The 23038-nt window shown below is 49.0% G+C and overlaps 1 protein-coding gene across 3 annotated transcripts in view; it reads right to left on the bottom strand.

Moving 5' to 3' along the window:
* Positions 1-316: 316 nt before the first annotated feature.
* Positions 317-23038, bottom strand: part of SGPP2 (sphingosine-1-phosphate phosphatase 2) — a 34492-nt gene continuing 11770 nt past the window's right edge. For 2 of the 3 annotated variants that reach the window (XM_054835853.1, XM_054835854.1), the window contains exons 2-5: positions 20108-20266; positions 9226-9405; positions 6642-6731; positions 317-1256 (exon numbers count right to left, since the gene is read on the bottom strand). In XM_054835853.1, coding sequence (XP_054691828.1) covers positions 711-1256; positions 6642-6731; positions 9226-9405; positions 20108-20266 — 975 coding nt within the window. In that variant the 3' untranslated portion in view covers positions 317-710. Of the gene's footprint in view, positions 1257-6641; positions 6732-9225; positions 9406-16967; positions 17091-20107; positions 20267-23038 lie in introns of those variants that run through there. The other variant, XM_054835855.1, reaches the window with a different exon arrangement.

Below are 23038 nucleotides of genomic sequence, written 5' to 3'. Positions count from 1 at the left end.
GCCATACCCAAGCGTGACCATCTGATCTCTGCCGACGTGGGTTGCTGAAGAAACCTGCCGTCTCGGCCAGCAGGACGCTCCCACCGAAGCCCGACAGCGGGAAAGCGCCAGCGCCTGAGGAGCCTCCACCTCCGTGCGCCCCATCTCCCCTCCTCAGCCAGCCTCCCTCGCCCCGTCCCCAGGGGACGGCAGGGCAGAGAGCTCTGCGCGCCTGAAGGACAACGCTTGGCTCTCGGCTGGCTATCTCTTCCCCCGCCCCACCAGCCACTTGCCCCCCCCCACCCCCCCATGCCCCAAACACGAGCCCCTCCTTGGCTCGCTCTCCTTCTGCAGCAGGAGCAACCCCGCGGCCAGGCAGGCAGTTTTGCAGCCCACGGGGCCGGCGTCCCACAGGCACGGCCACCCTTCCCGGCACCCCCGGCAAACCAGCCGCTGCCGACGCTCCGGCAGGGATTTTGGCTTTGTACTCTGTGCTTGTCATCTTTAGTCGTCTGGGCCGGGGGTCTCTAATTATCGGACACAGCGGGGTCAGTGATTTCAAACCCAAAGTTATTTGTGTACAGCAATTCCCGTGACTCTGCCAAATCCGGTATTTTAGGCCAGTGCAGAAAGGCACAAAACACTTTTTGGTCAAGTTACCAGCCTGGAACACCTTATCGCATCTCTGCAACGGTGGTGCTATACGTTACTCTGTAAGGAAGGCGCTGCGCTCACATCAATCCTAACAGCTCGTGCAGCAGCGGCACAAGCACGGTAGCACTGAAGCCAACTGAGGAGTACGTTATAAATTTATACGGCACTTCGACTTCCAGTCGTCTTCGGGCTTCCAGGTCGCCGATGGAAAACTTGTACCGATAGCCCAGCATGCCAAGGACCACACACTTCATCAGCCGGCGCGTCAGTAGAATAACAAAGATCCCTACGAAGAACCTGGCCAGCACAACCGCCACTATTTTACTGGTGATCAGAGGAAATCCGAGCGGCAAATTTTCACTGGTGTAGGCTGGCATGGCGTACTGGTTATTTAACCAAAATCCCACAGTTGCTCCAGCTCCTGCTCCTAAGATAGTCGTGGTGTCTCCCCTGGTAGGGCTGTAGTAGTCTAGTTTGGGGTAGTTGTAACATAAGACAAGAGGCACAACTATGGAAAGCAGCGGACAGAAGGGACTGGTTAACAGCAAGTGATCTATCATGTCCCACGCAGGATACAAGAGCACGAGCAGCACAGCCGAAATCAGCGCTCCGCCGATCACGTCCTGCAAAGACATCACGTTTAAAAGCTTTGTGAGACCTGGAAGGTAAAACAGATATTCTCAGGTGATGACAAAAGACCAGCATCTGCATTCGTGAGCGCACAGCAGCAGAGGAACGCCCCGAATTCACAGCGATGGCACCGTCCGTGCACAGTGACAACCTGAAGCCTGCGCTAAACAAAACATGGCAACCCGTGAACCCAGCCTTGGCCTTGTCCATGTGAACGTATCTATTGACTCATATTTTTCCCCTGAACAAGTGAGACTCTGCCCCTCACCTGCTTTCACATTTTAAGAGCACTCTCCATCTGCTACCTCAGTGGAGAAGGCAATGCACAACTCCATCTCAGGGACGGTATCACAGTAAACTGCCTTCGTACAAACTCTTCCCCTCCCATAATCCTACAAGTAATTTCATCATACCAGTAGGATTATCGCTTCCTTGCTTTGCATAAATGGGAAGATGCTGTCTTTTGTCAGAGACAAGCACCCAGTCCAGGAACGCACGCTCCAGGGGAGAAAAGCGCAGAGCTGCGGGACGTGGTGCCCGTGCCATGATTTCTGCCGACCGCGGCAAGAGGTAGGCACCGCCGGGCAGGAATACATCAAGAACAAATTTATTGCCCAAGCCTCTGAAATCCGGCTTGTAGTTAAGCGCCCAAGGCAAGCGCGTAGTTAAAACCTAATTTATTAACAGAGACAAATAAGGTGTTTCGAGAACTTGATTGCTGTCAACCGCAAGGCTGGGAAGGGAGACAAGAGGTAACCCCTAACAAAAGCCGTCTGTATGAGAGCAGCCAGATAAAAAGCAATATAACAAGTTTCCCTGCGCTGCTCTCCCGGCGTTGCTCAGGAGGCAGCAGCATTTGTATTCTGACCATGAAATGCCCTGCAAAAGCTAGAGCTGATCACAGACAGAAATGTCCTCTTCTCGAGATTGTATCTTTTTCACCAAGTCTTGACAGCTGACTACTACCGTGCTTGGTCACAGTCTGAAATGAATTATTTATGAGACCTTCGTTTATAGCTAGGCAGGAACGAGGGGACTTTTTCACAACAGAAATATTTAATGACTTTCTGGTAAATGCATTACTCCAGTATGGCTGAACTTTAGCTGTTTACAACTCCCAGGCAATAGATTCACAGCATATTTGGTTTTAAGCAACTCCCAGAGTCATTTTGCATATTTCTAATACAAATTCCCACTTACATTTATTCCCTCATCCATGACATGAGGATACCCACGGAAATACACAAAGTTGTTCACAGATGTCTAATGTGTAAAATACCATCAGGTGTCAATATTTCACAACAGCAAAATAATCTATCTTTTGATACTAATTTTTAAATGGTAACTTCACACACAACGGCGTGTTTTGGCCCAACACCAAGTAACCGCGTCAACACCAAAGAGCTGGGGGCTGCTCCCAGCACCGATGCTCAGAAATCCCACCACCACTGTGCAGCTCCATTTCCCACCCCACTATTTGTCCACTTCATATTAGAAGAAAAAGTCCTGACGTCTCAATACCCCCTCCACGCGCGAGTAAGGAGTGAAACTCAAAAGCTGGTCACGTGCTTTTCTGTTCCAATTAAAGCCACTAAACCAAACATTAACATTCCCCTAACGAATGCCTTGCTCAGCTTTACCCAGCTGACTCCAGCTGTTCCCGGCCCGGGCACACAGCCTCTGTTTATGGACCTGATGGAAGTTTTCTGAATTTTATTATCCTCCCGTTCAGCCCCACTGCAGTAACGCGGTTCCTGTAGTTGTCAAGCAGGACCCAGACAACCAGCTCTGCTCCCGACCGGTGCCTTATACCGGTGGTCTCCAAAGTGGGTGCACAAGGCAACCTGTCAGGCTGTGGGAAGAAAATACTGTTTGCACCACTAATAAGTAAAATTAAATATATATATATATTTTAAAAGTAGTGTTTATTTCATCCTTATCTCATCCTTTTTTCACTTTCTGTTTTTCTCTATGTTTTATAATGTATTTATCAGTATAGTAATACCTGTAAATAATCCATAAATAAATATACATATTTGGGGCACGCATGCTACAAAAATTTTTTACTGATTTTTTACATGATCAAAAAAGTTTGGAGACTAGTAGTTCATACTGTTTTCCCCCCATCCACCAATACATGGGGTTCTCATTTTGGAGACTCCTTGGAAGCCGCTGGAGCGTGCGGGACATACCCAGCCGCGGGCATCAGTAGTGACTCCCTTCCCTTCCGGTACCCCGGCCAGAGGTTTGATTTCCTGAACACCCGGAACAGGCTGGCGAGTTCAAGACCAACACTTTACAAAAACATTCAGCAGTACAGAATTTGTGATTTCCCTCCTCGCCTGCTGAACTAAGGAGAAGCTGAGCAGAGAAGGGATGGCTCTGACTTCTGTGAGAAAAACTGCTTTTCTGGACTCTCCCTGCTGTGCACCCAGGAGCGGGACCTCAGTTTTTCCTGGCAGTACAGGCGCAGTTCACACTCCCAGGAAGCACATTCTTGCCCATCTGCCTGTGTAAACAGATTAGCCTCTCTCGCCAAACCCGCAATTATAAAGGAATTTTTAAATGAGGGCAGGCACGAATTTTGCTCAAGGTGCAGCACTACTGGCAAAACATAAAACCTCCTGTTTCCCTGCTGGGATGCCCCAGCTCCCTCAGCACTAACAAGTCCTCCACAGGTTCCATCTGCCCCAAAAAGCGCCCCCGCTGCCATGCAGAGCTCACCCTGCTCCCGCACAGCACCCCCCCGCCTCCCCTAAGCGATGAGCATCTCTGCGGGGTCCACCCAAGGGAGGCCTCGCTCCCATCGATTTTAGCTAGAGTGCCGTCATTTTGCTTTGCTCCCTGAAGAACAGGCCAGCGTTGGGTTTCTCGTGCTGCAAGTCGTTCAGGTTATTTTCCTGTGCTACAGGTACCTAAAGTACAACAGCTGGGGTATAAACCCAGCTGCATGCGATGCCTGGGATGCAGGACCGGGGCGCTTCAAAACGCTTTCTGCCCATCACCGAGGGAGCGCGGCAGCACGGTCTGCGGATCCTGACACTGGCAGCTGGGGGACCCAGCTCTGCCGCCACAGTGAATGCCAGACCCATCAGCTTCGTGCAGGAGGAAATCATAAAAAATAACCCCTAAAATGTTTCAGGTTCTCCGCTTTGAAACGTGTACAAATGTTTGCTTTGCCCTTTCCAGGTAAGTCCAGATTCCCTCTTCGCCAGCCCCTCCGGGTCCATCGTTCACCACCTAAAAGGAAGGACTCTGCCTTGCCCCTGCTTCTCCACACACAGGGGATATTCTCGTGTCATGGTGGCGAAGGCCGGTGGTAATTCAGTCATCCCTCAGCAGTGGCAGTGTATTGCTTCCGCCCCTTTCTCTGGCTGGGTGATGCTCTCCTGGTAACAGCCCAGGCAACCGGTGCTCGCTGCCTTTCCCAAGCACAGGCTCCATTCTGACACGGCTGTAACGATGCAGGCAGCTCTCACACCGGCTCGGTGCAGCTCCAGAAGGTCTTTAATTGTAACATCACTTCCTCTGACGTAACTGTGTTTTTTGAGGCCATTCCTGATCCAAAAGCAACACCAGCAATGCTGAAATACAGACTGATTTTTAGAGCTGAGACTACAGAAGATGGGCCCCTGCACCAGAGCTTCGGCTACGGCTGTAGCAAAGCATCATGCAACCACCTTGCCGCTCCTTCTCTGGTTCCTCAAATGGAAAAATTCAGTTACATTAATTCACTGGATATATTTTCCTGTTCATTTGCTACTAAAATATTACGATCACTTAATGCATAATTATACCCTGTCAGTATTCATTTTCTGTTAAGACCCCAGCTAAAAAATCCATCAGAAGAGGCTGTTTCGGCTGGTGGCTCTGGCTGAGTCGCTGCCGCACCCCAGCCCCGTGGCGTCTCGGGCAGCTCAGGGTGGGAGCCATCCCTCAAAGCGTGGCGAACGGCTCAGAACCGCACTTCTTCCCCAAAAGAACCTGTCACTGCAGGTGGGATGCTGCTGCAGAGAGAGGGGCTGCATTTGGGCAGCTGTGCCCATCAGGCGTTCCCCAGCTCCGTCCCCACCACGGCACGCGCGGGAGGAAGACCCCGGCGAAATACATTCGCCCTTTTGAAAGGCAGCATTGCTCACACTTCAACTAAGGAGCTTTTTCTTATTTTAAAGACCTTTTTTATCATGTAAAAGGAACAAAGGACTTTTTTCTTTACCCTAAAATCCATCCAAATTTAGAGGAGTCTTTCATTCTGACGGACCAGCAAGGGAAGTATGCCAAGAATTTTTACTGATTGACTTAAGGTCACTAGCCAAGAGAGGGTATCTCCAGCTACGGTCTAAGATACCGTTTCGATCCACTAAGCCTGGAAGGTCAAACTATATTTTATAGCCCCTCATAAGGGCTCTCCTTCTCACAGCCACCAAGTCTCCTTATTACAAACATAATTATTACTTAGGAAAAAAATGCAATTATTTATGCATATGCCACCAGCCAACAATGCATATCACGCTCCTGCGGGGAAGTAGCCGGCAGTTTTTATCCATACTTGGGAAGCTGGACCACCCCTCTGACCACTACGTATAGCAGATCAATAATGTTTCCTCTCGTCAGGAAGGCACCAGCTACTACGTAATCAAATTTACACTAAAATCTGTTCTTAAAGCAGGACTGACATCTCTGAACAACTGTGCCCAACAAGTCTGTCACATAAAGTCACAGATACTTTATGCTTATTTTTGGACAAAGTATTTGTGCATCTCAGTCCTTTAAGAATGAATTTATTTCCCACTGAAAACCAGAAGCTTGTCATAATTTTTTTTTTTAAGTGCCACGTCCCTGTATGGTAAGAGGAGAGATGCTGTCCCCCAGACCCCAAGGGACCCTCACTCGTCAGGCGTTACCCTCTCCTCCGCTCTCAATGGTTGCTGGTGTGACTCACCAACCTGCTATTCCTTCCCTGACACTCCCAGGCTAAACCAACCCGGAATATTTCTCGCTGTCAACAGTGATACTATTGCACAAAAGGCTTAGCTAAGGAGCAGCGTCAGTTGCCCAAGTGCATTCCTCGCAATTAAAATTTCAGAATAGAGAACTCCGATTCAGATGCCACACCGACCTCACCCAGCTCCTCAACCCACGCACACCGCTGCTTCCCTAATGGTATAAATAATTCCCTTTCAGACTCAAATAGCAATAGCCCGAGGGTTTCCTCACAGCTGCCTTTGAACGTACAGCCTGAAACTCAGTGGCACGGGTCCTGTATTCCCGCAGCGGCGCGGCCACGCAGGACGTACGTCGCTTGAAGAGCGGGAGCTGGGAATGGCTGTGGGTAAGCAAGCAGAGCTGGCGGCAGGACCGGCACGCAGCATCCTTACCAGGACCGTGTGCATCCCTGTGTAGAGCCTGCTGAGACACACCAGCGTCGAGAACACAAATGCTGCTATCAGGCCCACTTCAAATGGATACTGTGAAAAGGGGAAAAAAAAAATACACCCATTACACCGTTATCCACTTTACCTTCAGCATATCTCTGAAATAAAACATCCAAGCAGCTGGACTGACATAAGGATCTCGCGTTGGGCAGCGGCTCCTGAGCTGTACTTTCCCAAAGGGATTAACGTGACCCGAGACAAGACCTCACATCGGCCAGCGTGCAATCCTGCGGGAAGGTCATTTCGTTATCTGTGGTGCCTGTTTTTGTGAAGGTCTAGTCCTAGCGTGGGGAAACCCGGGAAATAGATGGTATCTGCAGAGTTTTTGCTCACAACATCCACCTGCAAAACCCACGTTAGTGCTAAAGACCCCAAGGAAAAAAGGCACAGCGCATCGTATGAGTGATGCCCGAGGCTGAACCGCAGCCCCAGGTGGCCAGAGGGGAACGCGATAGCTGCAGAGCCGGACCACAAGCGTGATCGATAGTCCTCCAGCAGCGGGCTGGCAGGGGAAAACCAATGTCTGGGCTGAAACTGCGGTCCAGCTGTTAAAGCAGTCAGGACCGCTCTTCCCTGTGACACTTCGGGTTTAATCATCTTCTTATGAAGCTGGGTTTGTTTAATTCCCTGAGCTGCCTATGAACGTGGAGAGAAGTGTTGAAACAAATGAACGTTTTACAAGGAAACCCCCACACACATTTGGTAAAGAATAAGCTTAACATATTGGCCCTTAATCCACTCATTCAAATCCTGAAACAGAGCGGGCTGGTGGGCTCCTTTCAGTCTGTAAGGGACATTTTGGCTGAAAAAATAAACCAACTCAAAATATAAATAAATGAAATTAATTCACCTGATTTGACACAAAGTCTCCATCCCCTGCCGAGAGGCTGATGACTGACCAGGGTGGCCACAGGTCAGTGCAAAAACGCTTCTGTGGAAATTTTAAGCATAACAACTCCCTTCTGACCCTTTGCCCTGGCGTACTCTAGCCCCCGAAGTAGAGAGCTCAGACCTGGCTGCAGACGTCACTCCCAGTTCGCAAAACGCTATTTTTTCCTCACTTCTCTGACCCTTTGGAGGATTTACGCCCACTTTACTCCCTCCTCAGCAGGGAGCCTGGGATCTAGCCCAGATCGGTAATTGATGACTAGGGCAGCTTTAGAAGATAGCAGCATAATGTACTGGTAGATTTTTCCTTCTTAATAGAGGCAATTAAATCATTTAATTATTTTACAGCAGCTTTATTGTTTCATGGCAGTTTCCAAGAACTATGAGACAGCCTGTGAAGAGCTGCGTGTCCCACTGGTAGCTTCTCAGGCGAGGAGGAGGAGGCGGAGAAAGTGCTGCCGCCTGGGTCTTTTTGGCAGGGCTGACAAATATCCCACCTTACGGCTCCTCCTCCCCGTCCCCATCCCAGTGCCAAGCCCCTCTGACCAGTTACCAAACCATTACTGGGAGCAGGAGGCTGGCAGCGCAGATTTGGGCACCACCGACCTGCCCGCTCATCCCTGCGCTGTGGGCAGGGGCAAAGCCCACTGCTTCACGGCTGGGACCTAATGAGTCGGGAAGTCCAATTAATTCAGAGATCTCCATTTCTGTGAGTTACGGCCGCAGGACACAGCACCTTTCATCAAACGGGTGGCCGCCTTTTGTCCCTGCGCACGGGCTGGCACCGCAGGGACGACACCCGGGGACGCCGTGACAGCGAGACCCCCCAGCCGTACAGCGAGCCCTCGTGGTTACGTGGGTTTGTCTCTGAAATACACTTAACGGGGCTGAGAAACACGCTTAAACATGGTGCAGCCAGGAAGTTGTTATTGCTTGAGTACAGGAAACATTTATTTGGAGTCATAAAATAAAATGAAAATAATCCTCATGGAGAAATGAGTTTCTGGGAAATAAACTTTTAGAAAGATAAAAGACTGAAGGTTTGGGGAAAATAACGATGAGATCTCCCCAAGCAGCCTGCAGCTCTAGCGCAGTGAAACTGCTGTTGCTTCTCTGACAAACAGGCTCTCAAATCCTGTTGTATGCTGTTAGTCTAACACAGGTTAGAGCCAGGGGATTTCCAAGGAAGCTTTTCCTGCATCACACAAAAACCAGGCGACACAGAGCTCCTGTGGTTTCCCCAGAAGCCGGCATTTCTCAACGTGCAGCATTGGCTTGGCGGGCACAGGGCAAGCACAAAACACTTACGCTGGGCATCTTCTGCAGCAGCACCACGGCTCCCTCCACGGCCACCCCACATGCGAAAACACAGCGACCCACCAAACCGCAGCAGGGCAGCACAGCCCACCCGCGGCTCTCAGTGGGGTTCATGCTAAAGAAAGGAGATTTCTGCCAAATTTCTGATTGTGTCTATTATCGGCCAGCTATGGGCAACAACAGGGAAAAACACCCATCTGTGAAAATAAATACAGAGCTCCTCTGGAAGTGGCAACAGCTTTGGATTTGCTAGTTTTCTGTAGCTTGCTGGAAGCAGATGCATGCTTTTTCCCTTTTTTTTTTTCCTTTTTGTACCCCCTACCTTGTATTGATTCACGGTTGCAATGAGAAAGGAGAAGGAGATGGCGGTAGCTGCCATGGCATGGGTGGAAGGCATCCCGTACTCTGCATCCGTCCTCATTTCCAGCTTGACGACAGGCGGCGAGAGGGGCCGAGGCCACTTCAGGATGTCCTTGGAGACCTGGCCTATGTACATCACTATCTGGGGAGAGGAAAGGCCACAGGGCTGTCAGTCAGCACAGGCAATCCCCACTCAGCCCACCCAAGAACCACCTCTATTTCTGCCCTTTTTCCTGCAAAATCCACCACCCCAAGTGCAGAATTTATCCCCTGAATTATTAAAGGGTTTTCCATTATCCCAGTCAGCGAAGGAAGCGGTGGTTTTACTGCACCGTGTTGTAACCTGATCAGAAGTGGGACCAAAAGGAGGGTTCGCTGACGAGATGCATCAGTACAGGATGGTGTGAGACGGACAGCTGGCTCCCACCCCACGTTAGAGAAGTTTAAGTTCCTCCCAATTCCTTACAACCCTTCTCCTGCAAAGCAAACAGCTATGAGAGGTATTTTTCTGAAATCACCGCCTTGCCCAGCCGCGTCCCTCCCAGCTCCAGCTCGCCCTGCACCCAGCGCACAAGGTGCTGCAGGAGCCCCGCAGGGACTCGCTACTCGTGTGGTTGCTAAATAATGACCTTGGCATCCTCGGGGAGGCAGCAGAGGGAAAACTGGACCAGCACCATAAAGTACCAGTTCTCCTGCCTAACTCCCCAACAGCAAAGGGCTTTCAGCACACCGGATGTTTAAGCAAGGGCTCCATTCGTTAGCTACCGAGCACTGCAATGAAGTGATTTTGGGGGGAAATATTGCATTCTCAGGTCACCGCAAGCAGATGAAATGGGAAGCAGAGACAAGAGGCAAAGCTGGCCAGCATCCCATCCAGCAGCGCCCAGGGCACCCGCCGTGCTGATATCCTCTGCTCCTCAGCACCCTCTTCCCAAAGGCAACGGGCTCTCAGCATCCACAGTGAGAAGGATGTCAACAAAACCCACCAGGCTATCCCTGGAGGATGTATTTCCTTTCTATCGTCACCCTCCTCCCTTGGGACAGTGCAGCCAGACATATGCAAAGCAAGCTCTACAAACAAAGCAAACCTTTTTTCTTTTTTTTTTTTTTATTACAAAAATCAGGTTAACTGACATCTGCCATGAAAACTCAGTTGCTGTGCGAGACGGCTCGCTGTTCTGCTTCTCACGCTTCCACTAGCAAAGGAGGGGTCTTAAAATAACATCCTTCCCATGCTGGTGTTAGCCATATGCCAGAACAGCAACACGATCATCCGCTGCCACATTTGTCACCAGCCACACTGTGTCCCTCCCTCTCCCACCAGCCACTTAAAAAATGGCTTCACATTAAAAGACAGACATCAGGATTTAGAATTCACAAATCAGGACCAGGAAAAAGCCAAAAAGTCACATTCCTTCACTGCCCTCTCTACAGCAAGCACATGCCACAAGGAGTGCTAGGTTTACAGCCAGCACCAGCGCCTGGAAAAGGGACTGCTGGTGCCTTTGCATCCTTTATCCCTCATCACATGAATCACATTGCCGCCTTATTAGCGGCAGCGCCTGCGGCACGGCTGGCTGCTCCCACTTCACCCTGCTACACGGGGCAGAGGGCAGGCAGCAGACACCCTGCCCCGACTGTTCACAGCAAACAAAGGCCCAAGGAACAAGTGTCTTAAAGAAACCACTGCGTGGGTTTCTTTGGTTAATGCCACCAGTTTCCAAATGGATACAGGCACATCTTTGGAAGTTAATTAAATTCCAGGGTTGAAAGCAAAATTACTCTCTCTGGCAGAACACAAATCGTTGAGGCTACCATTTGTGATACCATCTGAGAAGCAAGGTAGGACGAGCCAGTTTATCAGCAGTTCTCTACAATAATGACTTCCACTTGGAAAAGTATTATTAGCACTAGTACGTAAGAGTATTACAGAAAGGGAAATGAGTCATCTTTGAAATGAAGGCTATGCTAGGACTTCTGACGGTAAAAAACAGGCTGAATGCTGGAGGTGGTACGGGTAAGCAAAAATACCAGGCAGCCTCGCAACACCTTCCTTCCTGGCATTCCAGATTAAATTCTGACCCTTCTATTTTTTAAAAACCTATTGTATAGACACATACAATAATAAGAGGTGAGACGACCTCCATGAAATATGAAGAGGAGCCCAGAATATGTTCACACTAAGCCCTGATCACGTTCAGACTAAGCCCTGATCTGAAGCAGCAGACCTTTGCCTTTAGCTTATCTGGGTGCTGTGCACGTGGTTTTACACACAAGGTCCTGGATTATTTAGCGAAGCAGCAGTTGTGGCTGCAGTAAAACATCCCCCATCAGCTGAACTGGCAGGCTTCCCTGAGAAGGCGAAAGATGACAAGCGCACCATTGCTAAAAGCCACCCAGATCAAACACCCAAAGGTGTTGCTCTGGTTCACCTGCCTCCCCACGTCCTGCGCGCAAGCGGCTGGGGGAGCAGAGGACTGCCCAGGCGCCGCACGGGCTCTCGGGCTCACAGCACGGCAAAGCGAGCAGCCCAGAACTCCTGCCAGGCCTGCCCACGGTGGGCAGAGGGATGCCCTCCCCAGGGAGATGGCCCTGCGGCACAGAGCGGGGCAGGCAGAGCACCAGCTGGGAGCTGCACGTCCCTCCCCAGCCCAGAGCATCAGCCAGTCCCACTGGGGACCGTCACACAGCTGGCGACTGAGGGCAGTGCCCCTGCGAGCATACCAGGCACAGACTCCCAGAGCTCAGCCACAAATAGTAAAAAAATACAAGTAGGAACCCACCGCAGATGCGGTCGCTATGTGACAAGCGTTGTGCAGAAACACAGCATTCTATTTAATTGCAGGATGTATCTGAATTGCACTCTACCGCAGCTCTCGTCTTCTGAGGACGGTAGGTATCTGCCTTGGTTAAGTGGCATATTTGCTCTTAGGCCACATTTCATTGTTTCCTGACCTTATTTCTCCGTAATTTGGGATTTACTCTCTAACAGTCCCGGGAAAGAAAGCAAGCAGCCTGAATGTTTTGGCCTCTTAACAGCTTTTTTTAACCTAGCACGAGAAAAACCTCTGTAATAAACATTGCGAACCATAAGCACGGGAAAGGAGACGGGAGACGGAGAGACAAACATGGGGGAACAGGCTAAGCCTCACCTACGCTTGACTTGAATTACCTATTTGCACAACGCCAAAAATCTTTGATGGCCCTGGAAAGAAATTTAGCACGGGCAAAAATTATCCCAAGTCCGGAGCAGCAGGTAGCCTGGGATTGCTTAGGTCGCAAAGCCAAGATCACAGGACTGGGTGATTTTGCTGGGGTTTCCAGCTTACCCTAGGGAAGCCAAACAGCACACTCACGATGGCTTCAGACAAACAGCAGCTCCCCGGCTGCGGGCTGCACAGCTCCCGCGTCCCCTGCTGCTGCTCTGCCTCGCTGAGACACAAATCGGACGCTTCATTTTTTGGCTGAACCCGTGAGCTGCATCTGCAGGCAGAGGAGAGCCCAGGGCGAGGCGAGGCAGGCTCTTCCTCCCAAGGGCTCCTGCCCTGCGCTGCAAGGGAATCCACGACCCGTGTCTTGCTGTGCTCCGCGGTGAAGCACTAAGCAGCCTAGGTTACGGATCCACGCTGGAAATCTAGGGTACGGCTAGCCTGATCTGCTCAGAGCTGAACCATCTCCTACCATTTCTGCACTGCCAGGTGCTACCGCATCTGCCCGGCACGCTGCGGTCGTGCTGGGAGCGCGATGCAGCACACGCTGCGCCGAAGCTGCCATCCTTCCCGGGGGTCCCTCCTTTATAACCCCGCAGGCTGAACACGTGGGCCAAGGCAGCAACCCTGGCACACAAGGGCATTTTTCTAACCCCCAGCCCACACCACCCTTATTCAGTTTGGGATTTTCCAAATTTCCAGTGTTACGCAGATGACTCTGAAGCCTTCAGAACTAAATCCTTACAACAAACGCAAGAAGCATTTCAAAATTACTTGGGTAAAGACGTCCTACTTGTTGTACACACTTGTTCCCCTCTCAGAGTTTTTCTGTACTGATGTAAGCAACTTAAAACCAAGACTCTCCTCAAACCCTGGTGCCTGCCAGTACTGCTGGGGCAGCCTGGGCTGCGCGAGGGGAATAGCAGTCCCTTGCAGCCAAGGCATCAGGCGAAGGAAAGGCAAAGCTTTATTGCCGCTATGGGTCAACAGCATTACATTTACTACATGAGTGCAATTAGCAGTTGCTATAGCAGCACAATAGCCTTTTTCTCAGGGTTTCCTCTGACTTTGCTCAGAGCCATATATATAGTCTGTCTCCAGAAACACATCCTCACCTGGGACTTTGCGCTGGGGTAAACACGATGAATCTATCTTTGTGTTTTAACGGATCTCGCTTTAGCAAACGATCATGAATCAAACTCAGAGCACTGGCATCCACATAGGTCCAGGTGTCGACACATTTCTCCCCACCTCTGGGTGAGGGGCTGTTCCCCTCCCTGTGGCTCCTTGACATCTGCATAACTCTGGTATTGCTTCAATAATTTAAGGAGGGGGTTTGCTCACCTGCAGGTGCTCCCTGGCATTTTCAATGGTTTGCCGCTCACTACTCTTGCAATGCTGTGGGCGGCACTTCTGCAGCAGGAAGCAAGAGCTGCCCGTAGGTCTACCACCGCAGTGCGAACACGAAGGCACGCAGACAAACACAGCCGCGCCAGCTCCGCGTGCAGAGGCACCGGGCCGGTGCCTCAGGGCACGATTTCCCCTTTGGAACACCTACACGGCAGCAGACCCCGGACCTGGCAGGTTTTAGGGAACAGGCCCAGTGCTGCAGGTGTGCTGTGTGTGGCACATCCTCCTCGTGCGCCGGCCATCTCTCCTCTGCCACGACCTCTGCACGGGGCCGGGCACACCTGGCCGTCCCACAGGCCTGCGAAGGGCAGGAGGAGCAATTCTTTTTGCAGTCCGTAATAGTTCAAGTAACAAAGGTGAACCAGAACATGTTTATTTTCAAGTTCTGATTTTGCAGCTCTCCCATCTGCACCATTGATCTATTAAAAGGACAAGATGAAATTCTAGAGAAGACGTGGGGTCAAATAACATCGGCGGCTTCTTCCCCAAGACTCACACTGTGGCAGCCTGACTTTGAATCTCCTGTTTTGGCTCCCAAACAGAAACTCTATCATCTGGCTCTAGAAGCCCTGCCCTGCCATAGTACTTCTTGTCTTCCCAGACAGAAAATTTACAGTTTGAAAATGATGTTGCTTTTGTTTTTGTCATAACCACTGTGTGCTGATAGGAATGACAGAGCACATCGGGAACACTGGAAAGAGGGTAAAAAAATAAGGATGCACTATTAATAAACTGGCATTTGCAGGAGATTAGTCAAGCAGAAGCAAAGACTGTATCCTGAAAACGCCAGCTATTTTTTGTGGTTGTCAAGGCAGGCGTGACTTTGATTCACCATACAGAAATTAAACCAAGCATCCAGCCTGCACTGTTCACAGCTTCTATTCTCAGCATCCCCCAGCTAAGGCTTAATTGAGTAGATAAACACTGCAACAGATAATAGCTGCGGCTGTGCCCCTCGAGCATCACTTGGTTCACAGTGAAAGAGGAGCAGAGCGAGGAAGAGCGTGTTCTTCTGGAGATGCTCCTCCTACCCCCCAGCCCATGCCAAGAACTAAGGTTTGGCTTCAGGGAAATAACCATGAAAGCTACCGACCAGCACTGCTGGCCTTTCGCCCCGGTGGCAGCCCCGGTGGAGGAAGCCCTGCAGAAGCCCAGGCACCTCCAGCCTGAGGGACCCTACGCCACTGCCCGATCGCATCCCGCTCCCCATCACCACCCCGAGCCGCCTGGCTGCTCCCCACGTGCAGAGATGCCAATGGCGACCGCGAGGCTGGGCACCTCCTTGAGGCATACGTGCCTCATGTGAGAGGGCGGCTGGCTAGGGGAGCTCAAGGACCTGCCACCTCCAAAGTGGCTGCTGTTTTCCAGAAAATACATCAATCTCGTCTTAGCTGCGCAGGAACTTTACACCATGTTTGACAAGGATTTGGTCAGGTGCAACAGGACGTTCGCGGTTGCATTGAGCTGCTGGGACTCTCCATCGCTTACTCGAGATGTCCTGGCCACGACGCGAGCAGCACTTCCAGGAGGCAGGGCTCCAGCCCACCACACGCAGTGCGGCGCTCGGCAGCGAGCAGCAGCACAGGGTGCGTGTCTCGGTAAGGGGCAGCAGCGGACAGGAGGAGAGAAGAGACAGCACAGACAGCTGCTTTAAAAACATATATATATATATATATATATATATAGCAGGGAGCACTTCAGATCTCTCAAGTCAGACTTGAGAAAAACAAAACCAGAACAAGAAGATCAAGAGAGCCTTCTGCCTCCAGAAGCATAACCTACCAACATCCTAGGACGTGCACTCTGTCTTTAAAAGAAGTCTTTAGCCAAAACTGTAAGATAGCTGACTATCTTGTGATGGGTTTAAATAAGATAAATTTGGGGCCACAGTGTCCTGGTAGCAGGAAAAACTACCACCACATTGATCTGGTTTGTCATCTATCACCTAAAACCGGGAAGCTGCAACCATTGTAGTTCTAGTGAAACACAAAAGGCTTCCAATTAAAATTTCACCTTAAATTATTCTGACTGAGATTTAGCAGTCTGGAGCTGGCATCAGATACACAGTGTTCACCTCAGTGCAGGGTCTCAGTTACGAAAGCTTCACTGGCATTTTTTCTCCAAGGGTAGAGGACAGCTACCAGCACGTACAAAATTCTCTTTCAATAAACACTTTATCATCTTGCACATGGCACCTTCTTTTATGGACCCTTTATTTTGTATTCTGACATTCTGTAGCTACTTAAATGCCTGAATACGTGTTCTTACACAGTGTGATATATGGCACTCTGCAGAGTTTGCCTTTCCGGGGAGTACGTTTATGGGCTGTTCCAAGCTTGTTTTGGTGAAATGTTGCAAAAGCGCAAGAACGTTTTGGTGAAATGTTGCAAAAGCACAAAAAATAACAAACATATAAGAACCAATAAACCCAGAGTTTGCTGCAAAGTGCATTTCAAAGCAGCATCCAGGGACTCAATTGCTGCACAGTCACGTCAGCAGCATCATGACTGTGGGTAAATTCCTGCTGGTTATTAAGCTGCTGGTTACTCTGAGCACCCGAGTTCAGAGCTCATCGTTCCCAAGTAACTAACTGCCCGCAGCCTTTGGAAAACTGTTCCTCTGAAAAGCAAGGTGGGAAACTAAACTGCCATGGATTCAGCCCCAGAACCTGATCTCGCTGCAGCTGCCTGCACCCAGCGCTGCTCGAGGAGCCCGGCGGGTGCCCGCTGGCACCCCCCGCCACCCAAACGCTGCCTCCCTTCCCAGGTGCCGCCTTCGCCCGAGTCCGCAGCTGCTCACACTTACACACCGGCAGCTTCCACACCTGCCCTGAGAAAGTCCACGCTGGCCAACTCTTGTATTTTATAAATTAAAGTTCTATAGGCTCAAAAGAGGTGTGTATGCATTTTACATCCACGCACCCTGAAAAAACAAGAAAAAAATTTCCAAACATGCTAAATAGCAAGCAGAAACTGTAACTGGGTTTTTTTCCAGGTCTCTACCTCACCACTGAAATCCCACACCAAAATAAAGCTTTCAACCCTGAAGGGGTGCAGAGATTAAAAAAAACAAACTGAACTTTCACCTCTTGAGCCAAGATGTGCAGTAAATTTAAAGTAGGAGCTGGTTCCTGTGAAGTTATTTTTCATCTCCGTGCTTCCTGGTTGAAGTAGCAAGAGTCACAGGCATCAAAGCCTCGGCTGTGCAGATTCAAGAGCGTTTACTTCAAAGAGCTGAAGAAGGGAAGCGAAGACACCGGGGCACCTTCGGCACTGACCCAGCATCTTGCTCGGAGGTTTCAGGCAGTTATTTCCCTCATCTAACCGTAAAGGGAAAGGTAAATCCTACACGTATGCCGTGAATCCTCGGAGGAAAGGCACCGTGGAAGCACAACATGCTGTTTTAAGCTCCCAGAGCACCTGGATGTGACCGCAGCCAGCATTTCCCAGAGCCATCCAGCTAATGAGAACCAGGAGCAGCTGGTTTTGGAGACCCAGGGCTGCAGAAGACATCCCAGGGCACCGAGTCCCCTCCTCTGCTGCTGCTGCAATGAACTCTTCATAATTTTTCTTACTGCCCTTCCAGAGCTATTTTCACAGCCTTTGGTGTCACCCTAGCTTATCTGTGACTGTCTTACGCACGTTTCTTGTTGTGACTGTACTTTTATTTGAAGAGTCTCCTTCCTTCCTTCCCCTGGTGTTTACAGTCAGCCCCATTCTCTCTCCAACTTCATTTTGTTAGGGACTTATCTAAGCTTTCAGTCTCTGCTCAGAAAATAGCCCATTCCCTAATCATCCCTGGCCCTGCTCCAGTTCAAATTTATCTTTCTCAAACGTGGGTGACTGGCTCTGCATGAACTGTTACAGACAAGATGGCGGCAAGGCCTCATAAACAGCGTTAACACCGCTTCAGTTTTTAAGGGGAGAAGTTCCCCTGATTCATCCTGGGACCCCGACACTGTCATTTCCAATTTGCAGCAGAAACTCACAGGGTTAAGCCCGCAATAGCACAGGACACACAGCGCCACGCTCAGCACCACTCCTGTTGCGAGCCCACTGCTCCCACGCAGCGGCCAAAGCCCCCTCGTCGTGCCGTGCCGTGCCTGTCGACCGGGTTTTACCCAACGTCCCCGGACGCCCTGCAGCAGGCTCACGAAACAGTCATTGCTGCTCCGCTGCGTCTCTCCCCGCTGAAGAGCTTCACTAATCATCTCGCCTCACCCCAAACAGCGTTCGAAGGGAACTACTTCCACCTTCTCCTTGGGGCTCCCCATTCAAGACCAACTCCTTTCCCCAGCTGGGTGAGAGCCTTCTGCTGACCGTGCCTGGGTGCCGCACTTTGCCCCTCACTGCCAGCTGTCGCAAGAGACTCTCGGGCTACCTGGATTTTCACTTTTATCTAACGTGGCTATTCTCAGCGCCACACCACCATCCAAGCAGAAAGAGGAACATTTCTTTAAAACTCTGAATTGCAGGTAGCCTGCAGATCTGCACTCCTGCTTACCAGCACGTCACCAGAGGCGCATCCTTCCAGTGCCATGCCAAAAACCTTCCAGCAATTTAAAAGCACGGCTTTGTCACATGGACCACCTTGGCACCTCCCGCGCAGCTGAGCCGATTCTGCTGTTGCGTACACGACCAAGGTGCCCGAGACAGACTGACACCACGTACAGCACCGTGGATGCTGAGTCCTGGTCACAGCCTGCTCACCAGCGAATAAGCCACCCAGCTGAGCTTGCCGTAAGATTAACGCATAGCCTGCACAGACATTTTTAGCCACTTCATGATTACATATAATTAAAATGTTTTTAAAACTGCAGATTGTCACAAGCCTGTGTATTTAAAACAGCTTTTCCTTTTCCCCTTTTCAGTATAAAAAGCAACTCCACAACTCCTCAGTAACTGGAAAAGTAACATTAATAATCATAACATCACATGCTCGAATACTCTAATTCAACCAGCCTAGATCTGGCCAGTACTCAGATGGAGCCCTTGCAAGGTGAAGGCAAGGCAAGTCTGCAGAAAGGCACGCAAGGAGCTCTGAAGAGTTATCCTTTGAGCAATATGCAAACCCAGAAGGCAGCGACTACCAATTATCATCTTCTGTGGCACGTCTCCAGAAGCCGTAGGTGTACTCCTGGCCAAAACCCAACTCTAATTATACAGTGTCCACCTACTTTGAAATTTCATCTGCAAGTTATTTTTCATGTTCTCTTTATAAAATGTATTGACTAGGGTTACTGGCACAGAACAGCTGATGCCTTCTGTCCAAGGCCAGGTGCATTTGAAGTGTATGACCCAGTTAAAATTGATTTTATTATTTCTCATCGTATTATTTGGACAAAAGACAGAATATTACTAACCAGAATTTACTAAGTCAAGGAGAAGCTTCACTGTAAAGAAACAAAGCTAGATATCACATCCAAGTTTTTACCAAGCTTCAATTTCTTAATCAATGTAGATTGACAGCTAAACCTCCAGGGTCTGTCATCTGCCAGAGATGCTTCCTGCCTCCTTTCTTTGTTCTAAAATGGTCTTATTTGGGCAGCAAAGACATGATCAATACCAAGATGAGCAACGGCAGCGACGAAACGACGGCCGTTCCCAGATTAAAGTGCCTGGTTATCTACTGGTTTTCAGTGCCAGAATGGAAATACATTATTGTGGGTACTCCAAACCACATTTGCAAATGTTAATTTGAGGATGCTCTCGTAGTCACAAAAACCAATGCTTTTAAGTCTTAGCCTTCAATAGAGAATCTGATTTCACACCCCCCCCAAGTGACCGCGGAGGCACCCCATTTATTCCTCTGCAGCCTGCAGAAGTTTAAACCTGTTAGGTTTACACTGATTTCAACCAAGCCAGAACTACATGAAGAGGTTATGCAGAAGAAATTGGGGTAAGAGAAAGATTTCCTAAAGTAATGAAAAACTGTCCTTAAAATACCATGACACATTGGGAAGGAAGTGTTTTCCCAGCTGTTCTGTGAAAACCCTACCAAAAGCAGCTCAATCAGTTATTGGGCTGAAAAAATAAGTCGGTCCAAGATGTAACAGAGATGAGCATACACCCTGCGTCAGCTAATGCGCCTCTCTCGGCGTCGCAATGCTTCTGCTTCCCCAAACATGCAAGTTACACACATAAATAATGTTGGGGGTTTTGTCTGGAGGGTTATTATTTAAAGAAAACAAAAGAATATTTAAAAATAAGTCATAGGAATACTTACAGACCAAATAATTATCATCCTTCTAGACACAGAGTGATCTATGTTCCAGTAGGTAAATGGAAGAAAAGTGATATAAAAAATCTCTTCACCCAAAGCAGCTGAAAACTTGAACAAGTAGTAGTAGTAGTAGTTCTTCACAATATACTTCTGCGTGCAACCCTGGAAATGAGAGGATTTTAAAAAGGTTTAGTGAACAAGCAAATTATATCAAACATTTAAGAAATTTTACCTGTTACAGTTCCCAGCCCTGAAACCGAGTAATTTGTTGGAACAAGTGTCAAGAAATTAAGTTCAATTTTTATACTAAAACGAAGACTATAGTGATAGCTCAACTGCATTTCCTGCAGATCAGAAATCTATTCAAACTAATTAAGTCCCAGTGACAAAGATTTTCAAGAGATTGGATCTGTCCGTCCTCCAGGGAAACTGAGTACCAATGCATTAATTTTGAAGTTTCTACATCTGTAGATAAAGAAAGCCACCACTGCTTTCACTGGGAATGTATGTTGAAATTTAAAAAGTAAACTGCAATTACTGAACCATTTCACTAAAATTTGCCTCATTATAGCAGGCAAAGTTTACCCTGCTAGTCCCTGAAATTTGCTGTTGGGTGCCGCTGGCAGCGGCATCCCCTGCACCGCCCTCGACACGGGGCTCTTCCGACCCCACGGCAGGATGCAGCAGCGGGATGCAGCGGCTGGGAGCGACAGCCCTTAGCTGTGAGTTGGCTCCGCAATGGCAGCTGCGTGAGCCGAGCGGGGGAAACCAGGCTGCGAGCGGGCAGAGAGAAGAGCCGCCCCTGCCACCACCAAATTTTCACCCCAATATCTTTAAGTAACAACCCCCAGGGTGTTTCTTTAAACATTACCAGCAGACATATTGCAACCAGTACCAGGCGACACTGTGCAGGACTTTATTTCTTCATTTTATTAAGCTACAGATTTCAGTTCTCTCTGGATTTGGCAGCTGGATTATTTCATTAGACGCACCCCACCTAACAGACTCGTGTTCTCTCCTCGAAGAGGCTGTGCCCAGCCCGCCGGAGCTGGGACGCCACACAGCAGCGTCTGGGATTCGGGCCACGGCTTTGGTCACTCGTGGAGAGGTCTGCTGCTGCTGCCGTTTGGGATTGGTACGCCACTAAGAAGCCTCCCACCCTGTTAGCAGGAGCAGCATTTGGATGAATCACATTTTCTATAAACATCCGTATGCTTCAGGAAAAAAAGGAGATACATACGTGAAGAGGATTTTTTGAGTTGGGGGCAGGAGCAAGGGAGCCAATCTAGACTCTCTCCATGTCCCCCAAAAGAAATAAAATAGGGAAGTTGGCTGTGTAAATATGAGATGAAAGAACTCCCTAAAGATGAGATCTGAGAAGGGATCGTGAGGGTTTAAGCACAGACACAGTATTAAGATATAGCTTCAACATAAGCTCCTAAAACTCTCCTAAGGGAAAAACTATTATGCTCGGACTTGACTGTGCACCTGATCTACCAGAGAGAAATTCTCATCCTACATCCTGGTGAGAAAATGTAAAAATTGCCTAAGGAGTCTAGACATGCAATTGTGACTCATCGTAAAAGCAATTAGAAGTTCCAGTCCCTTAATCTGCTTTCAATATGGAATGAGGCAACCTCCATGACGACAACAAAAGCAAGATGGAAAGAAGTTACATCCATTCACCTATCACAGAAAAAAAAAAAACAACTTATTTAAATTGATTTTTGCATCAATAAACAGAAAAGATGAGTCAACGCTTTTGAAAGGCTCGGCTCGCAGGAGTGTCCCCCCATGTATTAGTGACAGAGGTCACAGATGAGTTACCGCATCCCTCTAAGATAATTCAGCAGCGTGCTATGGCTGAATGACGGAGCAATCAGTCTAAGTGTCTCGAGTCTCATACGCCAATTAGAAACACCCCCAGCGCAATTAGTAACTCTGATGCTTCTGTCTGAGATCCTGGAAGTGTATTTGGCCATACTTACATTGCCCCAGAGAAAACCCTCTTCTGGCATCGCTAATTCTTCAATTAAGCATCAATCTCCAATGTATTAGGAATTACGTGCTCATGTGCTTTAGATCAAAGATGATCAGACATATCCCTGAGGTAACTCTTTTATACTTGGAACCTCGTGGGATGAGGGATAAAACTTTCTAATTCCAGTAATCTGTTTTGAAGGGGAAAAAAATATAATTTTTCAGGCTCTAAAAGAAATCTGGAGTTAAAAACTATTTCCAGGCAGAAGGCAGGGCCAAGTCCTTCCATGTGATTTTTAAAACCTTTCTTTATTTTTTCTTTTCCTTTTCTATCAGAAATCACCCCCCAGTTGTTTGGTTCATTTTTTTAATACTTTTTTTTTTTTTTTTTAAGCACCACACCAGCAGCTGCGAACAGCCCAACATGTGAGGCAGGGGACAGAGATAACCTTGCGCAAGGTACCACAGAATCGCTCCACTTGATTTCAGGTAGCGTACAGTAATAAAAAAGCTATGTTTTCAATCATTGTGACCCTAAAGCATTGTAAGTACTCCAGGCACCTTCGTACCCGGGCCCGTGAGAGGTCCACATTCAGCTGTGGATGCTGTGCCGGTGCTGGAGCCCAGCAGTTAGCTCACCTTTACTATTTATATCCATTATTTCTGCAGAGAGCGAAGACTCGTGTGCTTTGTGAAGTGCCTTCCCTTTTTGTTCTCATTCTAACCCCGGTGCAGGAAAAAGCCATTACAGTTATTTGTGCGAACGCTCTCTTCTAACGCTCTCAGAAGTTTATTCAATCTCTACTTTTAAATAACTCTGCTCTTTAGACTTGCTGATATTTAATGCACTGAAGTGACCCGATGCCTTCCACAACCTCTGAAGCACTTTCAGTGAGTCAGCCCCTCCATCCATCTCCGTTACTATTCGGTCTGGATCAGAGAGGTTTTAATGGG

This window comes from Grus americana, chromosome 9, assembly GCF_028858705.1.
Source record: "Grus americana isolate bGruAme1 chromosome 9, bGruAme1.mat, whole genome shotgun sequence".
Lineage (NCBI taxonomy): Eukaryota > Metazoa > Chordata > Aves > Gruiformes > Gruidae > Grus > Grus americana.
The sequence above is the reverse complement of the archived record's forward strand: the minus strand, read 5'-3'. Positions and strand labels throughout refer to the sequence as shown.